Source organism: Budorcas taxicolor, chromosome 2 (assembly GCF_023091745.1).
Source record: "Budorcas taxicolor isolate Tak-1 chromosome 2, Takin1.1, whole genome shotgun sequence".
Taxonomy (NCBI): Eukaryota; Metazoa; Chordata; class Mammalia; order Artiodactyla; family Bovidae; genus Budorcas; species Budorcas taxicolor.
In genome coordinates this window covers 53,941,023-53,961,843 of record NC_068911.1, presented here as the reverse complement: position 1 = coordinate 53,961,843, position 20,821 = coordinate 53,941,023, and the positions used below count along the sequence as shown (strand labels likewise).

Genomic DNA, 20,821 nt, shown 5'->3' with positions numbered 1-20,821 from the left:
GTAAAGAATCCGCCTGCAATGTAGGAGATGTGGGTTTGATTCCTGGGTTGAGAATATTCCCTGGAGAAGGAAATGGCAACCCACTCGAGTGTTCTTGCCTGGAAAACCCCATGGATAGAGGAGTCTAGTGGGCTGCAGTCCATGGGGTCACAAAGAGTCAAGACACAACTAAGCACACACACACAGTCAAAGATAATAAATTAGTGATCCAGACAGAAAGTGTTCTGCCCTACAAATTCTGCGTATGTGATGGGAAAAATTGGAACCAGATTGATAATCTTTAGCTATTATGATTTTCTTTCTGAAATAGCAGAAATGAAGAGATTGTTTTCCATATGTTACAGAGATGGCATTTGATAAATCAAACAGCCTTTCCTTGGGGACAAGGAGGCAGTCTGATTTTTACGTAGGTATCTGGCTTTCTTGTGTACTCGATAACTTAAGATTGTGAAGAAAATGCAATCGCTCATTCAGGCTGCTTCATAAAGGTGTCCAAATAGCTCATTAAGAAAAATGAGTTTAACCAATTATTATTAAAGTAAAAATAATTTCAGTAGATTTTTCAAGTTCTAATTTGAGATTTGGTTGGGAAACAATCCTTAATTTTATGATTCTATTTATTTAACATTGACTTGTTAGTGAATTAAAACAAATTCTGCATTTATAAATTTTTGCTTTTTAGCAGAGACTAACTTTAAGTACTAGCCTTGAATAGAAATAATTGTGACTTAAAAATAATCAAATTTCAGATATAGGATCATGAAGAGTTATTTAAGGCTAATAAGCAGAAAGATTTATGTCTAATCTATTTTCTTTCATGCAGGTGCTATCCATCATCTGCATCATAAGGTTCTGCTAGAAAATTGTCAATTATTTTATATATTGTTTTCAAGGCAGCTCATTTTAAATTATAATTTATTTTATGTATTTCTTTCAGGTCAACTCATTTCCGATCAAGTAGCAGAAATTGTATCTAAATATGATCCCAAAGTTTACAGCATCAAGTATAATAACCAGTTAGCAACTCGCACTGCACAAGCTATTTTTGATGACAGTTATTTGGGTAGGTAAAACCGAAATATGGATTCACTTTCTGGTATTGTGGTAGATTTGTCCTATATTTGCATATGCTGCTTTTAGTAGAAAAATCTTTTATGTGAAACAGATTAAGATTTTCTTAAAATATAAGGAACATATAATTTCAGATTGTTATTGAGTACCTTGATTATGTTGTATTTCAGTAGCTGAAATGTAAGAGCATGATTATTTACACAGTGATATTAATAATGGATAGTCTTTAAGATGTACTTGCTGCATTCTGGATGTTGTTCTAAGAGCTTTATCTGTAATAACTCATTTAATCCTCACAAGTCTCTGACAGTGTACTGTTATTACTCCCATTTTATAGATAAAGATACTGAGGCACAGAGAGGCAAAATAAAGTCTGAAGTCTTTGCCTAAAGTCCTTCACTTACAACTTTGCTTTTCTCAGATTCCAACCCAAGCAGTCTGGTTATTGAACTTCTGTTCACTATGTTAAACTACAGTTTTGGTTTAGGATTTATTAACTTTTGTTCTAAGTTTCTCTTATTCATTAAACCAAGTATACATGACAGAAATAGTATTTTGCTGATTGAGAAAATCTGTTGTTTGTTACTCCTTTATGACAAATTGCAAATTTGCCCTGTTTTTAACTGACTCCTTTGTAAAGTCGATAAAACAGTCTTATATTTCTAACAGAGATATACTATTTGAGTATTTAGCGCCATTATTTTCTTCAAGTTTCATTTATCATACACATGTGAACCCATTTCTCCTAGAGGACAAAATATTACATAATTAAAGGAATTAGTTGAAGGTACTTTCCAGGAAAGCTTAGTCTGCAAATAAGTTGAAGATAATCAGTTCTGCCCTGATGGTGTTTTACCTTTGGTTCCTCTTTAGGTTACTCAGTGGCCGTCGGAGATTTCAACAGTGATGGCATAGATGGTACGATGTGCTTGAACTAGATTTAATCCTCTTTAAAAGATTTAGACTAAGCATTTGAAACAGGTGGCACTGAAAAATTTCAGCAATTAAAGAGTTTTGAAACTGAACTTGGTCCATGGTAAACTTCTTTTAGCCAGCCAAGGGAGCTGAGAGCCTCAGTGACCTCTGTCTGCTCTCACTTCCAGTTGTTTCTTCACCTCTTTCCTTCTTATGTGCGCTGGGTTCGGTTCTCTTGGGGAGGCACAGTTTAATAGTTTCTGCTTTCTTTGGACACATCATCTGTAACTTTCTGAGCTCTGTCTATACCCATCTTCTCTTTGTCTGTCTTCAGAGCTCAGCCTTGGGAGCCTAGACTAGGCCTGATTTGATCATGTTTCTGAATCATTGCAGCCTCAGCCCTGTTTCACTTGGCTCTGGATTTTTTTTATTACTGTATGTACAGCTTTTCTTCATCCTTAAGCCCTTTTCTCTTGCCTGCTCTCTTTTACAAGATTATAAATACCTTGAGGGCACACATGCATTTATTTGAAGTCAAGAATCTTTCCATATTTTGTAAAGATTTGATTTTGTGGTTAAAATCAATGCTTGGGTCATTTATTATGGAATCCCAAGTTTTTAAGATCTCATACTGTCTACTGAAATAACAAAACTTAAAGCTGTTTGACATAGCCACTTACTGTTGGAGTTGCCAGTATTGGTCTTAAAAATAAGTAATTTTTTTCTTTTCAGACTTTGTTTCAGGAGTTCCAAGAGCAGCGAGGACTTTGGGAATGGTAGGAAACTTAAAAGGTGTTTTCTAAAAAATCTCCAGGTTATTTCATATTTTACTCTATTTCATATGCTTTTGTTTTTCTTGCACAGGTTTATATTTATGATGGGAAAAACATGTCCTCCTTACACAATTTTACTGGTGAACAGGTATGCTTTGAAGTGTTGTGGGTTTTTTTTCCACTTAACATTTTGACACCAACACTTCCTACTATCTTTAACAACTTTTCTTGGTAATATTCTGATGGTTTAATATTCAATATACAGTAACTATTGGTTTAGTAGTGGATATTATAAATATATGAAATAGGCTTTAAGTATTTCACCTTTGTTTTAACCGGAGTAATTTATTTAAGCAAAGCCTTTTGTAATTGTTATAATAGTTTTTTTAAAAAGGAAATACAAAATCAAATTGAACACATACAAAACTAAAAAATTTCCTTTTTATTTGCTAATAACATTAAATTCTCTTTTAAAGAATGATCTATGCTTCCTTTTTAAAGAATGATCTCTCTAAAGAATGACCTTTTAATTTTATTAGATGTAAAACAAAGCATGGCCAAGATGTGGTTACTATAGAAATTACAAATAAACTTCATTTGTACTACGTGAACTACAACATTCTTCAATTACTAATTAGTACTTTTAAGTACTAGACATTCTCTATAATTATGGGCATTTTACAATATTCTGTATTATTGTACATCTCAAAGAATGAAATGGTAAGTTAGTATAGGTATACCATGTTTTACTGCATTTCATTATTAATACATTTCATAGTTTCTGCTTGTTTTTTTTACAAACTGAAAGTTTGTGACAACCCTGAGTTGTCAGATGATGGTTAGTATTTTTTAGTGATAAAGTGTTTCAAAATGAAGATATATACCTTGCTTTTTTTTAGACATAATGATATTGCACACTTACAGACTATAGTAAGGTATAAATGTTATATGTACGGGAAACCAGAAAATTTGTGTGACTCACTTTCTTGCGCTGTTCAACCTGCTGCAGTGATCTGGTCTGAAACTGAACTTGCAGCATCTCCGAGATGTACCTGTAACGATAAAGGAAAACCTAATCAGTAGTAGAAAAAAGCATCTCCTAGTTTGCACATCTCGGATTCAAGCTCACCTGTTGTTCAGTTGAGACTGTTTGGCTTTGCGAGAGGATTGATAGGCTGGGAAACTAGGCTCGAGGTCCCCAGGAACGTCCCGTTTGCGTGGCCGCCAGGGTTGACATGTGCGGTTGTCAGCTGTTAGGGCTGTGGCGGGGGCGGCCCTCCCTTCGTGCTATCGTGGCTTCTTGTTCTCAAGCAGCTTCTGCTGTTGGGTGCCCATGTGTGTCTCTGAGTCTTATACTTGGTCCTTGATGCTTTCTCTTTGTCCTCAGCTCTTTTGTGGAGAAAAGCAAGGTTTGCATTAGGACTGACCTGGGCTCTCACTGCTCAGTCTTATTGCATTGGATATGGTGTTTACCATTGTCAATCTGACGGCTTATGTATAAAAATAAGGATCCTGGTAGCTTCCTTATGGGGACGTGGTGAAAATCCAAGGGAAACGCTTCAGTGATGATAACGTAGGACAAGACTTTTCTCAGTCAGTGACATCCTTTCTTTGCAGTTTCAGGCCCAGTAACCTGAGAGGCCACAATCCAAGAGTAATATTCTGTTAAATTCCAGCCAGCACTTTGTCACGGTACCCCTAATACAGTGCACTTTATTACACATGTTCTGACCTTGTGATTCAACACAGACTTTGTCTTTCATTTTCTCAGTTACACTGTATAAATTCAAAATAGATTAACCTGGGAATCTCCCATACTGTTCCCTCCTGATAGCTTAGCTAATCAAATTTTGGAAGATTTACTAACTTTACGGTTTTTGGTTTGTTGACTCATCTTTCACTTTGGTTCATCTTTAGTCTGTCACCACTCCTAGTTTTGTTTTGTATGTTGGACTCTCTTTAGAACTTTTTTTTCACATGTATTTCCAGCCAGACTGCTCTGTCTGTGATGGCCAGCAGTCTCCTGTGGCGAGGAGAGGACATTCCTTCTCTGCAAAACAAGCCCATGATAAACCCAAGCACACTTGTACTATGTGCAATTTAAAAGCAAAACCACTGGCACATAATTGATTGAGCTGTGAAACAAAAAGGAACTCCATTCTGTGTCTTTCTTTCGAGTTGTAGTGGTTTCACATAGGAAGAACCATTTATGACCTATTAGAAAGTAGTATTTATTATTTCTACTGCGTCGGCATCATTTATAACTTCTTGTGGACAGTTGAAATGTCTTGCCTGTCTTTCTGGTAGTGTGTCTGGTGTCTTTGGGTAAGTAGAGAGGGCAGGAGATAGGAGGTGGAGCCTCAGGAGGAGCCTTGATTGTACTTGTGAATGGCATGTGCTGAAGACACTGAAATGTCTTGCAAGATACATTGCTGTCTTGCCAGTAAATCTAGGAAAGGACTGACGGTTATTGTTTTGGTAGAATAAACAAAAGAAGAAACTTAGATTGAAGCACTATATGCAGAGAAAAAAGTAATCATGTCTATTTGGTAAATACACAACAAATATTAATTTTCTAAATTAGTTGGATGAAATGTAAACATTTCATTTTCATCTCGTTATCCAGATGGCTGCATATTTTGGATTTTCTGTCGCTGCCACTGACATTAATGGGGATGAGTAAGTTTTAAAAAATGTTTCCAGAAACAGTTTTCCTCTCGTGTTTATGAATGCTTTACTAAAACTAAACATTTTTCCTTCTGTTTCTCTGTGTCCTTCCCACTAATCTTCCTATTTAAGGAACCAATTTGATGCAACCTTAATCACGAATACTAGAAAACCTTTATGTTGTTAATAATTCCTTTCAATAGCTTTTATAGTATGAAGGAATAAAATAATCTTATGAATTACTCATAGTTTCTTAGAAGAACTGAAGGAAGGTTTGAATTAGAAATGGTCATTTCAAATGTGGCCTTAAGAGAGATAGAAAGAGGAAAACTTGAGTTTCAACTAATAAAGAAAATGATTATTAATAGTCACATGCTGTTTGATCTTGCTCTTCGTGAAAACGATTCTGTTCTTTTAGTTATGCAGATGTCTTTATCGGCGCACCTCTCTTCATGGATCGCGGTTCTGATGGCAAACTCCAGGAGGTGGGGCAGGTCTCGGTGGCTCTGCAGAAAGCTTCGGGAGACTTCCAGACCATCAAGCTGAATGGTTTTGAGGTCTTTGCAAGGTTCGGCAGCGCCATAGCCCCTTTGGGAGATCTAGACCAGGATGGCTTCAATGGTAAGGAGTGTGAGGAGCCGAAGGTCCCTGATTTTCTGTGGCCACCTGCAAAAGTCCTATACCCTATTTATAGAAGCTCACAGGAGCAAACCTCCTTCCTGGAAGGAAGGATTTGAGTGACACACTAGGTTCAACGACAGGTTATTCATTTCGCTTAAAAATCAGAGGGGAATTTTCAAAAACTGACTCTCATGAGTTATTATACATGCAGCTCAAATTAGAGCATCAGAGTGGTTAATTTTTGAAAGGCACTTGCATTCCCAGGGAGCCCAGTGTGAGCTGGTGATTTTTTGCGTCTATGTTTTTTTTGGCGTCTATTTTTTGCTTAGCGGCAGTGCCCTCTGCTGTCCATTTGGATACAAGTGTAAAAAATGCTCCCAGACCTATTGTCAAGGCAGTGCTGACTCTAATGCCTCCTTCAAAGGTATGATTTGATACTAATATTTTTAAAGCCATAATTTTGTTGTAGCTATCCAGAATATTCTGAGGGAGGTTGTATCTCCCTTCACAGGGACAGATAAAAAGATACACATTCACTTTTATAACAGTCCTACTTAATAATTTAATTAATAGCTAGCTGTAGATATCTTTAAAAATCAAAGTTGGCTTCTGCTATAGAGTGAAATGTAGATTACAGATTACCAAGAATTTTTTTAAAAAGGAATGATACTAACAATCTTCCTGGAGGTCACAAAATGGAGAGTTGAACTATGGGTTTGTTGGTATAATCAGCAACATAGAGGGATATCCCCCTGAAAATGACAAGAAAGTTCTAAATTAAGATGAAAACCTGAAAAAAGACAGATGACTCTCAGATCTCCCAATTAGTAGTAGAAAAGGAAAATGTTTGGCCTCAAGACTCCATTCTTGCCACGTGGGTAGTGTTATGTCACGTGCTGACAGTGTCATCTCTCACCCTAGAAGTTTTCATTGTTAGTGGAAAAACTACTCAAGGGAGCATTTTGCTTCCTAAAATAGTCTTAAAGGTTATTTTTTACTACCAGGAGAACATAAGTAGCATTCCAGTATAAAATTCAATATAGAACTTGAGAAGAATACTATAGAACAGATCAAATCACTACTTTTTGATAACAGAAACTACTTAGAAAACAGGGCCAGATTCGAAGTTCTACCCTGAGTAAATTTAACAGGTTCTTTGCTGTGGATGGGCCTGTCTCCAGGCATTTTGGGAAAACCTGGACAGGTTTGTCTTCACCTTGTTTTGAGAATATTCCAGCCACTTTAAAGAACGTTTCCTTAATATCATAATCCAGATAGCATCTCATCCTGCTTTTCCTATTCCTATTAAAATGTACTTACTGTGAACACAAACATTATAAGCAGTGATACCTAAAAAATGTCAAAGTTTTATAGCAGTTTTATAAGGAGATTTTACTTTTAGAGCTAGATACCATTGAGGATGATTTTTTTTTTTTTTTTTTTTGCTCCCAAAGTATCTCCTGAGGTCTTATTGTCCCATATAGTCTGTATGTGTATGTGTGTATTAGTTATAAGCTAGATCTTTTCCTTATTCAGACCTGATGACATTGACTCTTTTTTTATGTCTTTGCTCCTATTTTCCTCCCTTTCCACTTAACACCCACTGGGAAAACCCTAGGTATGATCAAGAGGGATACTGAAAACAAAATAGTAAAATTATGTTCCACAATTACGTGGAGTTTTTGTCAATACTTCCCCAGAAAGGCAGAGAGGGAAAGGCACAGAAAAAGAAACTAGAATGATCAAAGGAGTAGATTGATTGTATGAAAAAGGAGGGCTCTCCAGACTAGACAGATACCAGCTAAGAGAAGATGTGATTAGAATATATAAAATAACAAAGGTTTAGAAAAGGTAAGGAGAATTTTTTTAAAACCATCTCTCATCTTCTGTTGGAAAATTGTATTTTAATAAAACTTCCTTAGTGCATATGTCAATTTAGAAGTTATATTTATCTTTTAAAACTTAAAGAAGGATTAAGAAGAACTTTTACCTAATTTAAAAACTACTTTTCATTTAAGGATAACAAATTCTTAGTTGGTGCTCACTGCAGGCTAAGCACTGTTGTAAGTGCTAAAAATGAGAGGATGAATTAGAGCCCATCCATGTCCTTAAGGAATTTAGCATCAATAGGAGCAAGTTTAATGTGAACAAGTAAACCCTAGAAAGTAGTCATCACAGTGTTTGAGATATTCCTGGGTATAACCATCTTAAAAAATGAGTGACGAGGTGTCTTTGATGTCTCGGGAGGTTACGTTGAGGGGGGTGAAACCACTTTAGGTATATTAAGAAAATTGAGGCAGTTTGAAATGGCTAGTATTTAAGGGCTGTTATAAGCAAGATGAACACATCTTTGTTCTTAGGAAATTTATGTTTTGTAGAGGAGCAATAGAGTAAACACATAAAGGGGAAATTCAGGCAGTGAGAAAGGCTGTGGGTTTAGACAAACAAAAGGCAAGGTGATTTGATAGAAAGTTCCTAGATAGGGGAAGGAGAGGGTATTACTCCACAGAAGGGCTAGGGAAGAATGCTCTGACAGTTTGGACAGTCAGAAAAGCTCTGGAGCAAGAGCCTATAAAGCAGAAGGCACAGCAAGTATAAATCCAGAGATGGGAGCTAACCTGGTGAGTTTAAGAAACAGAAAAGGCCAGGATTGATGGGAAGATTTGGGATTGGGTTAGAGGTGGGGTGATGAATGGACAAACTAGGTGGCATTTGAATACTTTGGGAAATAATTGAGGGATTTTTAAGAAGGAAGGTGACATGGTATTAACATTTGGCAGTCTTGAGGAGAATGGATTATAGGGACAAGAGTAGAAGTGGGAGGCACTTAGACTCCTTTAGGGGTCCAGGCAAAGGATGAGAATGGCTTGTCCAGCGTGGGGCCAGCAAAGATAGAGGGAAGTGGACATAGTATTCATAATATATTCTGGAGTTAAGAAAGGTTATAATGACCATTTGGTTCTTTTTTGTTGTTGTTGTTCTATTTAAGAATTTCAAACTTTTAAAAAATTTCAGTATAAATTGATTAAGATAAAGATGAAATCATAGTGTTCATGTCTCTGAACCAGATTGACTTCTCAAAAAAGCAAAACAAAAAGCAACCTCCAAACCATGCCCAATTAAATTAACAAGAATTTTGAGAGCTAGAATGAACCTTAGATGAATATTTGGACATGTCCCCTCCTCTCTGTTTTAAGGATGAGTCATTTGAGGTCAAGAAAGGTTAAATGATTTGTCCAAGATCAGACCCAGAATATATGGCTCCAAGTTAATGTCATTTCCATACTATTTGCTTGAATCTCCTTGAATCTGGTTTTTGTTTTTGAGTTAAGAGTACCCTACTGAAGTTTGATATTTATCATGGTATTAATACATGGATTCTAAAGATGTTAGGATCTTCTCCACAGAAATAATGAAGAGTACTATGACTTATTTTCTCCATCTGTTTCTGCCTCCCTCCCACTCTCATTTCCTCTTCACCTTCCCCATACCCCTTTCCCCCCTCCTTACTCTCCCCGTCTTCCTTTTCCCCCTCAGATATTGCAATTGCTGCTCCATATGGGGGTGAAGATAAAAAAGGAGTTGTTTATATTTTCAATGGAAGACCCACAGGCTTGAATGCAGTACCGTCTCAGATCCTTGAAGGGAAGTGGGCAGCTCGGAGCATGCCACCAAGCTTCGGCTATTCCATGAAAGGAGCCACGGATATAGACAAGAATGGATATCCAGGTGCTTCCTAGAAATAAATAGTGCATCTTAGATTTTTCAGTCCTAACAGCCAGTAGTAGTATGTTGGTGCAAATGTAATTGCAGTTTCAAACCGTGGACTTTAAATCATTATAACTAGGCTCAAACACATCTTTGTTAATCAAAATCGGAACCGTTACAATAAACACATTTTTTGCCAGTGAGAAATAAGTTTGTTTAATCCTGTAGTGTAAAAATCTGTGCTTCAGGATTTGATGAAGCTCTCAGAAAGCATTTTCTGCCTCCTGCTGGTTGTGGAAGCATTTCGCTGCATTAAGTAGTCAAGATGCTTGAAGAAGTGGTAGTCAGTTGCTCAGGTGAATGTGGAAGATGAGGGAAAACTTGAAGCCCAATTTGTTCAACTTTAGAAGCGTTGATTGTGCGACATACAGTCGGGTTGTTGTGAAGAAGAATGGGGCCCTTTCTGTTGAGCAATGCCTGCTGCAGGTGATGTAGTTCTCCATACATCTCATTGATTTGCTGAGCATACTTCTCAGATATAATGGTTTCACTGGGATTTAGAAAGCTATAGTGGATCAGACCAGCAGCAGACTACCAAATAGTGACCGTAATCTTTTTTGGTGCAAATTTGGCTTTGGAAAGTGATTTGACGTTTCTTCTTAGTCTAACCACGGAGCTGGTCGTCACCAGTTTTGTATAAAATCCACTTTCTATCACAGGTCACAATATGATTAAGCAATGGTTCATTGTTGTTGCATAGAATAAGAGAAGGTGATGCTTCAAAAGGACTATTATTTTGATTTTTGGTCAGCTCATGAGGCACGTACTTACCTAGCTTTTTCACCTTTCCAATTTGCTTCAAATGCCAGACAAGTATAGAATGGTCAGCGTTGAGTTCTTCAACTTCTTGTGTGGTTGTAAGAGGATCCACTTTGATGATCCTTTCAGTTGGTGGTTGTCAACTTCTGATGGCCGGCCACTACGCTCCTCATCTTTAAGGCTCTCATCTCATTTTCAAAACTTCTTGAATTACCAACGGCCTGTATGTCCATCAGCAGTTCCTTGGCCAAATGCTTTGTTGATGTTGTGAATTGTCTCTGCTGCTGTCTGTGACCTACTTTGAACTTGAATAAGAAAGTCACTCAATTTTGCTTTTTGTCTAACATGATTTCCATAGTCTAAAATAAATATAATACACAGCAAGTATTAAGTCATTAGCAAAAAAACGTAAAGCGAGAAATGTACTTTGAAATGATGTATAACATAACTCCATTTATTTAAGGATGTATTCCAATATCAAATGGCACCACCCTAATATTAATTACTTTTACACCAACCTAATATTAATTACTGCTCTATTGATTTTATGTTATAAGTCAGTTTAATTCAGTATTTCAGCTGCTGTTCAAGCCCTGCCATTGTTCAAGGCAGGTGGTCATCACTGAGGGGATACAAAGCACAGACAGCCCTGTTCCCTGTCATGTTTTCTTTGAGGCCATAAAAAAGTTCTTAATTCTTTTGTGATCCATTGTACCTGTCTGTATGGTTTCTCATGTAATTTTCTGCTTAGAAAGAGCTTTGTCAAATTAAGCCTGGGTAAGCCTATTGGGCTACAGTCCATGGGATCACAAAGTCAGACACAACTGAAGTGACTTAGCGCAAATGCATGCATATAATATGAGATAGAGTTCTGATTTCATTTTTCCTGATTGTGAACCAGTGGTACCAGCTACGTGTGAAGACTAATGCATTCTGTTCTTGTTGATTTGGATGCTATCTGCTGTCATTCTAAGGATTCTAGGTACAGTTGATCCTTGGACAGTATATTAAGAGTGCTGACCCTCTGCACACTCAAAAGTTCATCTATAACTAATTACACTTGACCTCTGTATCAACAGTTCTGGTTGTGAACCAACCTCAGGTTGTGTAGTGCTGTAGTACTTTCTGTGGGAAAAAAAAAAATCCATGTATAAGTAGATTTGCACAGTTCAAACCCATGTTGTTCAAGAGTCAACTGTGTTTGTATTTTGGTTTTGTTTCAAAAACAGAAAAAAAGTTTTTTTTGTTTCAAAGCACAAAATTCAAAAATTTTTTTGTTTCAGAAAAAGATAAATTTAAAGGTCCACAGGCAACTGTATCCCTATGGCTGATTCATGTTGATATATGGCAAAACCAACACAGTATTATAGTTACCCTTCAATTAAAAATAAATAAATTTTAGAAAACTAAATAAAAAAAAATCCACAGGCATCTATAAAGCTTTTACCTTTGGGAATGTGTGTTTGGGTGGTTTAGCCTTCTTCATTGGTGCTGATTTTTACTCAGTATTCATTCAGAAGATTCTTATCTACCTGAATGGATGAAAAAATTAGTGTTATGAAAGTGTTTGTCATTGATAATAGGGTAAAGTTTTCATATAAATTTTAGCCTTTTAGATGTTGTCTTAAAATCACTGATGAAGAAGAACTTTGAGTCTATGTCTAAATCTAATCCTTATTATGTACATGGAGAGCTTTATAGAATGGTATTTGAATTTTAAAAAACTATTACTATTAACATAGTTTTTCTATTCTCTTTTAAGACTTAATTGTAGGAGCTTTTGGTGTAGATAGAGCTGTATTATACAGGTAAGACTTTCCATATCTGTTAATACAGGAATGTTATGAATTATATGAAAGTTTTATAGTTAAGTACCAGTGCTTAAATTTCATTTTAATTTTCTTGAAGTAATGATAAAATTTGTTCTTTCTATTCAAGATTCACTTCAGGCAAGGAGTAGTGATACAAGGAGATCCCCAGAATAGAGAAAGCAGTAGATTTTTTTTATTAGAAAAGCATTAAGAATTTTCCATCTTTGTTGTTTAAATTTGTTCAAAGATGTTCTCCTGTGTTTTCGATTTTATGAATTTAAAAGTATATGAGTTACATTTAAAAGTATAAAAGTTACATTTTCCTCTAAGGGACAAGAAATTAACTTGGTATTTGTGCCACAGTATTCTGAGACCACCGGGGAAGGATGTAATGACTCCCAAAATAAACGTTTTTATCAGAGTAATGTGTGTAAATCTACATATCTCTAGTTCCCAGCTTCATACGTATTTCCAATAATTCTCTGTGTTTCATCAGTTCCCCATGCCTTACGGTATCATCTGGCATCACAAGTAGATTAAAATGTTTCCACTTCTATGGACTGTGTTTATACATGGTAGGAAAACTAACGCTCTTGCATAGTATAGGTCAACTTGATTGTGCCTCTCAGAGCAGCTTGGGACCATAGAGATTCTAGGATTTGTCATCATTAGAAAAGCACACTGACCTGAGCCTGCTATATATTTTTACAGAGCATAAACATGTACATCTGAACTTTGGAACACTATATTTATTTTAATTTATTGTTTAGTTTTAAAAATTGCTATTATAGTAATAGCAGTAATACAGGCATGTGGTAAAATGTCAAGCAATATAAAAAGGGCATACAATAAAAAATACATACTTCCTCTCACACCAGTTACTAGTTCATTAGTATATCCTACCAGAAACATTCTGTGCATTACAAAATTGTGTGTGTGTATGTGTGCATGCATGCTTTCACATGTTTTTTTTTTTTTTTTCCTATCATACTAAAATTCTCTCCTGGCTAATATCATCCCATATTAGTGCAGATGGCTTTACAGCACTCATCTCCCTCTTGTATTGCAACTGCGTTAGGTAGCTATCCCCCGACTTGTATAACCATCCTGCTTTAATGGGCTGTGTTTAGACAGGTTGTGACCAGTGGTCCTGCTTTGCTTGGAATTGAGGGGGCTTTACCAGGTCATGGAACTTTCACTGATAAAATCAAGACAGTCTGGGGATATTTGGTCTTTCTAAGTTTGATTGTTTCTGTTCTTTTTTCTGTTACAAACAGTGCTTTAGTGAACATTGCACTGTATACACCATGAATGTGAACCTAAAGTACTTAGATCAGTGTAACATTTTAAATAACTTTTTTCTTTTTTTTTTTGAAAACCAGGGCCAGACCAGTTATCACTGTAAATGCTGGCCTTGAAGTGTACCCTAGCATTTTAAATCAAGAAAATAAAACCTGCCTTCTGCCTGGGACAGATCTCAAAGTTTCCTGGTAAGGGTTTTTGTTTAAAAATAGTTACAACTATTGGTTCAATCATTATAAAAATAATTGAAAATGGGGGAGTGGGCTGAAGTATTACTAAAACAGTTTCTATGGATATACTCTATTTTCTTGTCATAGATTGATTTTACAAATATTGTTCCAAAGAGGGTACATATAAGCCTCTAGAAATATTCTATGAACTAGTATAAAACTAATTTTTGAAAAATGAATATATCAAAAGTGAAAAAGCCAGTGAACATTTTGATTTTGATTTTTAAAAGCTAATGATGTGTTTCAGATTTAGTATCTGTGACTAATTGTATGAAAATAATTATTTTGCTTGAAGGTATTGGTCTTCTGTTCTTTCACTAGTTTCTGAAGAAAAATGTAACTTTTTTGGTAAGCTTAATGTCTGAAATTTTTCTCTGTTTCTCAAGTTTCCATTTTTTATTACTTTTCACTATATTGTGTGATTTTTTTTTTTGCTATTTTTTATTCTATTTGTATTTATAATTTTCTTAAGAGTTTTTCCTTTAAACTGACTGATGTTTTACTTTAAAACATACTAAAATAAAATGGAGAAACCAGCCTTTCTCATACATGTCAACATAAATATAAAATTAATAATGAAAAGTCCTGATCCATATAAACTGACTGTAAGTACCAAACTTTGGGAAACAATGCTCATGTTTCTTACTTACACAGAAAAATCAAAGAGAACTTATATATGAAGGGTAGAGTGATTGGAAGCTGGGAAGATTTTACTTCAAATGATCTAATGGAAAGATATTTTTCCTGATTTTGTTTTTGAAGTATTTACTGTTGTTATTAAAATCATTTTTCAAAATTTTGTTTATAATATATATATTAAACAAACATGTAGACAATAAAAATTTTATTTCTTTCATCAGAGTGCATTAAAAGTTCAATAATATTTGGTCTTCATTTTTATTGATTGGCAGTGACATTTTCAAGGTTTTTGCTTATTCTGGTAACAATGTGAAGGCTTTGAATATGTTAACTAGAGCAGTAGCTTTCATGTGTTTTTGATTATAGGATGAAATAACATTTTACATCATAATCCAGTAAACATACATTTTTAAAACTTAAGTTTCATGAAATCTTACCCTTTAAACTTACGTCAATATTACACATATATTTGTTTTTTTAAAGATGCTGGCCACAACCCAGTAAACTGATGTCATGACCTAGTAATAAGCTGTGAAAAATGCTATTCTAGAGGAGCTCACTAATTAAAGGGAGCTTTGCGGGGCTTTTAAATAAGTGAGATATTTATTTTAAATCTGGACTGTCATTTTCCTCATTTAGATTTATCAAAGAGATTCCATAAACTTTAGAGGCAGTTACGAATTTTTTTTTTCCTTTTTGTCTCATTAAAGTATCATGAGTGCCTAAATTACTTAAGAATGAGTTAGAATATTCTGTTTAGTTTCATATATAAAAATAATATTGATATAAAGAAAAATACAAGGCTTCATAATATAAACCAAGTATTAGAAATGTAAGATTTAAAAAAGAAAAAATGTGAGATTTAGGTTATATTAAAAAATATTTAAACGATTATGGGATTTGTATGTATTTTTTATTTTTTTACAGTTTTAATGTCAGGTTTTGCTTAAAGGCAGATGGCAAAGGAGCACTTCCTACGAAGCTTGGTAAGTATTCTATGGAGAAATTATATATAATGGTGCTGCATATGCAGCACTTAATAAACGTTTTAGGATATTTGAATAACTATTCAGATAGTTGTCATTGCTTTTTTATTTGAATGTTTATGTTAAAGACATTTAAAATTACAACATAATTATTTTGTTTGGCAGCTGTTAAGCCAGTTCAGAGATAATGCATTTACTTATTGGCATTCTGAAAAATTAGTGATAAGGCCTTGAGAAAGTTAAAGTTACCCATGTGAGACAAATGAACTTCAGGAAAAATTAATATCATTGTTTATAAAGTCAGTTACCTACTGAGAAGTTTATATTTTATGTGTTGGAGAAACCCTGGTAATTTCAGGAGTAGAGGTGATTTAGAAAGAGAGAAGGAGAAAAAGTTTTGACCACTAAATTTAACCCACAGAGAAAATACTAACTTCACTCCTTTTTTCCAAAAAATTGTTTATGTGATTCTGAAAGCAAGGTAGGAGAATTCAGTAACTGTTGTGGAGATTTGTCGGTGTAAATGCTAAGAAATAACAGTGAAGCTCTTACTAGAGGACTGAGTCTGTTGGGAGGTGTGTTTGAGTCTGAAGTTCACACAGGGTAGCAAGGAAGGTAATTTTTCAGTTAAGACCTGAAGGAAATGAAGGAGCTAAGGGGATACCTGGACAAGAATTTTGCAGAGGAAATGGCAGTTTCAAGAGGCTAGAGGCAGGCTTGCTGTCTCTCAAAGAGTGGATGGAACAGAACTGGAAGCAAAATAATCCTGGGTTTTCACTCAGATTTGTTATGAAGTTCAGCATTTAGGGGAACTTGAAAGGAGACTTGTGGTTTTAAAGATCTGCATTCTTATCTCCTTTGAAGAAACTATTTAAGAAGAACTGAATCTTAAAAGCTAGTAATCTAGCAACTGTGCTTGATTCTTGGCTGCACATTCTTTTTAAGACGATTCCTGACCTAGTCAGCTTTGTTTAGGCATTTGCTTCACGAGAGACATATTTACCTGATAGTTTGATATGGGAGCTTCATTAGAAGTAGGAGTTGCAATCGATAGATACAAACTGCTCATTCATCACGGTAGTGAATGTATGGGTGCAGATTAGTAAACATTTCTTACTCACAATCAGCAGGAGTGCTGCTACCTGCATTAGTGGTGGAAGTCTTAATTATTCACATATCTCATTTCTGAACTTCCTCCTCTCAGCTTAAGTTAAAAGAAAAAAAATTTCCTTCTGTCTGCTAGTTGTTTTATCATTATCTAGTGTCTGAATTATTAGATGATATTAAGTTGGGAATGGTTAGATTAATTAATTATTAAATATTTATTCAGAATTAATATGTTGTGGTCTCACTATACCATATAGACTTTTAAAGAATGAATTAGAAGCAAGTTACTTCTTAAGAAATGTCTGTGTATCTGTCTTTACATGAAAACTTGAGATATTTAGGACAGGTAGGTGTCCATAAAGATTATGTTGGTTATAAATCCTTTGGTTTGTATAGACTTCCAGGTGGAGCTTCTTTTGGATAAACTCAAGCAGAAAGGAGCAATTCGACGAGCACTCTTTCTCCATAACAGGTCCCCGGGTCACTCCAAGAACATGACCATCTCAAGGGGGGGACAGATGCAGTGTGAGGAGCTGATCGCATATCTGCGGGTAAGACATACTTTTACATTCCTTATCTTTCTATGTATTATTTTTTCACCTGAATGATTTTTCCTTTCTGTAAAACGTTTTTGGTGGTGAATAAACAAGAAAACAGAAAAATGCAGTTGAGGAAACTGGGCTTTTTAAAGAGTCAGACTTGAGTAATGGACATCGACTCTTGTCAGACTGGATATCACACGTGGCCTTATTAAATTATGACATACGTATTACTGGACTCTCAAGACCATAAAAGAAATCCACCCCTACCCAGTTAATCAATTAAAAACTCCATTGGCTAAACCTGACTTGTGAGTTGTAAGCAAGTGTGTGAGTCAGGGTAGCTAGGTGGGGAGGGATGGAACCTGGGGAGGGGAGGGGGGCACTACTTGCAGACACCAGTATGGGGTTTCAGAATCACCCGGGGCCTGCTGCAAGCTAGGGGTGTGACCCGAACCTCCTGTATTAGGTCTAGATTTTTCCACAGGGCTGAAGTGTCCCCAAAACAAAGATGACCCTGACTCTTACAAGAGTAAGTGCAAGTTTTCACCAGAACAATCTAGTACAGGTTGCACAGGTTAAGTTCAAATCAAATAGGAATTCATTTCTAAAGTACTAAAGAAACAGAAAGTAAGCCATTAGAAGACACAGCAAACAAATCTTAGTCCTAAAAAAGTGAAGTCAAAGTCGCTCATTTGTGTGTGCTGCTTTGCCACCCCATGGAAAGACTTGAGATTTAGAATTATCAGTTACAAAGTATAAATGTATATAAAATATTGAAAGAAATAAAGGGAGAAATTTGATTTAAAAGATAAAGGTATCAGTAAAGATATAGAAGACTCAACATAATTAATAAACTCTATATAGAACTTGGCATCCAACATTTAGAGAATATAAAAGTTCCCAATATACATATAGGAAGTCTGAACAAATTTGAGAAAATTGAAATCATAGAATATATTCTATTTGATTATAGTGCAATTTTAAGAAATCAGTAACAAATTTAAATTGAGAATTAGGAATTGTGATTTTAAGCAACTTATAGAAAAAAAAAATCATACTAGAAATTTACTTAGAAGTGAATTATAATGAAAATATCAATATATGTAGGATATCCCAAAAGCATAATGTAGAGGTAAATGTATGTAGCCTTAAATACTATTTAATTTAAATGAAAGCTTGAGGGAAAAAATGAAGGGGAAAATAAACCCAAAAAACCTCCACAAAATTAAAAATTTAAAAAGGACATTCCTGGTGACTCAGCAGTAAAGAATCTGCCTAGAGTGTGGGAGACCCCGGGTTCAATCCCTGGGTTGGGAAGATGCTCAGGAGAAGAGAATGGCTACCCACTCTGGTATTCTTGCCTGGGAAATCCCATGAACAGAGGAATCTGGAGAGGTAGCAAATGGGGTAGCAAAGAGTCGGACATGACTGAAGCAACTTCGCTCGCAGGCACATAGATAATGGAGGAATTAAAATAATAGAATATTATGAACAACCTTGTACCAAGAAAACAAAAACATTCTTAGAAAAACATAACACAATTGTTACTTGAAGAAATAGAAAACCCAAACAATCCACTTAACCATATAAACCATTCTGAAAATTGAACTGGCAGTTTAAAAGTCTTTACAACAAACAGATCACAAGACCTAAATAATTTTATAGGCAATATTGTCTAAGCTGTCAGGAATGAGACATTCCAATATTAAGCTCTTTAGAAAAACAAGATGTATTTCCAGTTTATTCTCTGAAGCTAGTGTAATTGATACCTAGACTGGCCAAGGATAGTATAAACAAGAAGAATTCATGAGTCTTACACAAAGACATAGATATAGAATTACTAACCAAATATAAGCAAACTCAATCCAAGCTGTTTATAAAGAAGATTAAAAAACAGACCAACTTGCATGTATCCTAGAGTGGGTTAACATTAAAAGTATAGTGTAACTTCACACATGAGTAGACTGAAAACATGGCCATCTTACTTGAAGTGCAAGACAGGTTTTTGATTAGATAACTGTTCATGATATTTGCAAACAAGACAAATACCTCAAGCTTCAACTATGAAGAAATACCATTTTATACTCAAAGTCTACCAGTACCTATTGCTTGGTCCAGATGTGAATTAATGAGAATTCTTATGTGTTGCTGATGGCAGTGTAAATGCTGTAAAGATTTTGGAAGATAATACGGTATTATCTTAGCTGACAAATCTCCTTTCCACTGTGTAGAATGATACATTTTTTTTTGTAATAGCAAAAATAAACCAAAACCCCAAAGAAATCCAAAAAAGAATTGATAAACTGTGGATTTATTATAAATATTACTCAACATGGGCTTCCCTAATAGCTCAGTTGGTAAAGAATCTGCCTGCAACGCAGGAGACCCTGGTTCAATTCCTGGGTCGGGAAGATCCCCTGAGGAAGGGATGGGCCACCCCACTCCAGTATTCTTGGGCTTCCCTTGTGGCTCAGCTGGTAAAGAACCCTGCTGCAATGTGGGAGATCTGGGTTTGATCCCTGGGTTGGGAAAATCCCTTTGAGAAGGGAAGGGCTACCCACTCCAGTTACTCAGCAATAAAAATTAACCTTGCTACATGCAATAATGTGAATGAATCTTCTGAAAAAGTGTTGAAGCAAATAACAGAAGAATACATATGATCTCATTTTAAAATAAACAGGAAAAGCATTCTGAAGAACGTGCTGTTGTAGAGACATTTACACTAGAGTAAAACCACTGTGAGCAAGCTAATGGAATGATTACCTCTGGAAGGAAGACAAAGGGATGAAAAGAGCATGTAGGTAGCTTAAGCAATATAGGTAATGTCCTGGTTATTATTTATATTGGGTGTGTGTTGGAGTCCTCATTTTATTAACAGGTCTCATATATTTTTGTGTGAATCAAATATTACATTGCAAAACAAAGTTGGTTAAGGATTCTCAGTGGATAATGATAGTCTTCTTTATGGATATCCTATTCTTATGTAAGTGTAGTTTTACAGAGAGTTTTGGTAGAATTGGATCAAGGGATGAGTACAGCTGGCTTTGTATTGTGTGCTTATGGATTTCTATAGATAGCTCGATGTCTTACTTAGGTTGATGTCATAATTAATTCAAAGCTTTTCCATTTTTAGGATGAATCTGAATTTAGAGATAAACTCACTCCAATTACTATTTTTATGGAGTATTGGTTGGATTATCGAACAGCTGCTGATGCAACAGGGTTGCAACCTATTCTTAACCAATTTACTCCTGCCAATGTTAGTCGACAGGTACTGTATTTTATCTTTTTATTTTATTTTATTTTTTTTACTTTACAATACTGTATTGGTTTTGCCATACATCAACATGAATCAGCCTCGGGTGTACATAAGTTCCCACTCCTGAATCCTCCTCCCACCTCTCTCCCCATACCATCCCTCTAGGTTATCCCAGTGCACCAACCCCAAGCATCCTGTATCCTGCATTGAACCTAGACTGGCGATTGGTTTCTTATATGATCTTATACATGTTTCAATGCCATTCTCCCAAATCATCCTACCCTCTCCCTCTCCCACAGAGTCAAAAAGTCTGTTCTGTAATTCATTTTTTAATTAGCATAAAGGATTGCTTTTATTTTATATTTTTAATC

At 35.4% G+C, this 20,821-nt stretch overlaps 1 protein-coding gene across 1 annotated transcript in view; it reads left to right on the top strand.

Moving 5' to 3' along the window:
- ITGAV (integrin subunit alpha V) overlaps positions 1-20,821 on the top strand; it is a 102,824-nt gene that overhangs the window by 61,146 nt on the left and 20,857 nt on the right. The window contains exons 7-18 of the mRNA XM_052653802.1: positions 938-1,063; positions 1,945-1,989; positions 2,719-2,762; positions 2,851-2,907; positions 5,386-5,438; positions 5,845-6,047; positions 9,585-9,776; positions 12,337-12,382; positions 13,768-13,875; positions 15,484-15,542; positions 17,046-17,200; positions 20,325-20,462. Coding sequence (XP_052509762.1) covers positions 938-1,063; positions 1,945-1,989; positions 2,719-2,762; positions 2,851-2,907; positions 5,386-5,438; positions 5,845-6,047; positions 9,585-9,776; positions 12,337-12,382; positions 13,768-13,875; positions 15,484-15,542; positions 17,046-17,200; positions 20,325-20,462 — 1,226 coding nt within the window. The remainder of the gene's footprint in view (positions 1-937; positions 1,064-1,944; positions 1,990-2,718; positions 2,763-2,850; positions 2,908-5,385; positions 5,439-5,844; positions 6,048-9,584; positions 9,777-12,336; positions 12,383-13,767; positions 13,876-15,483; positions 15,543-17,045; positions 17,201-20,324; positions 20,463-20,821) is intronic.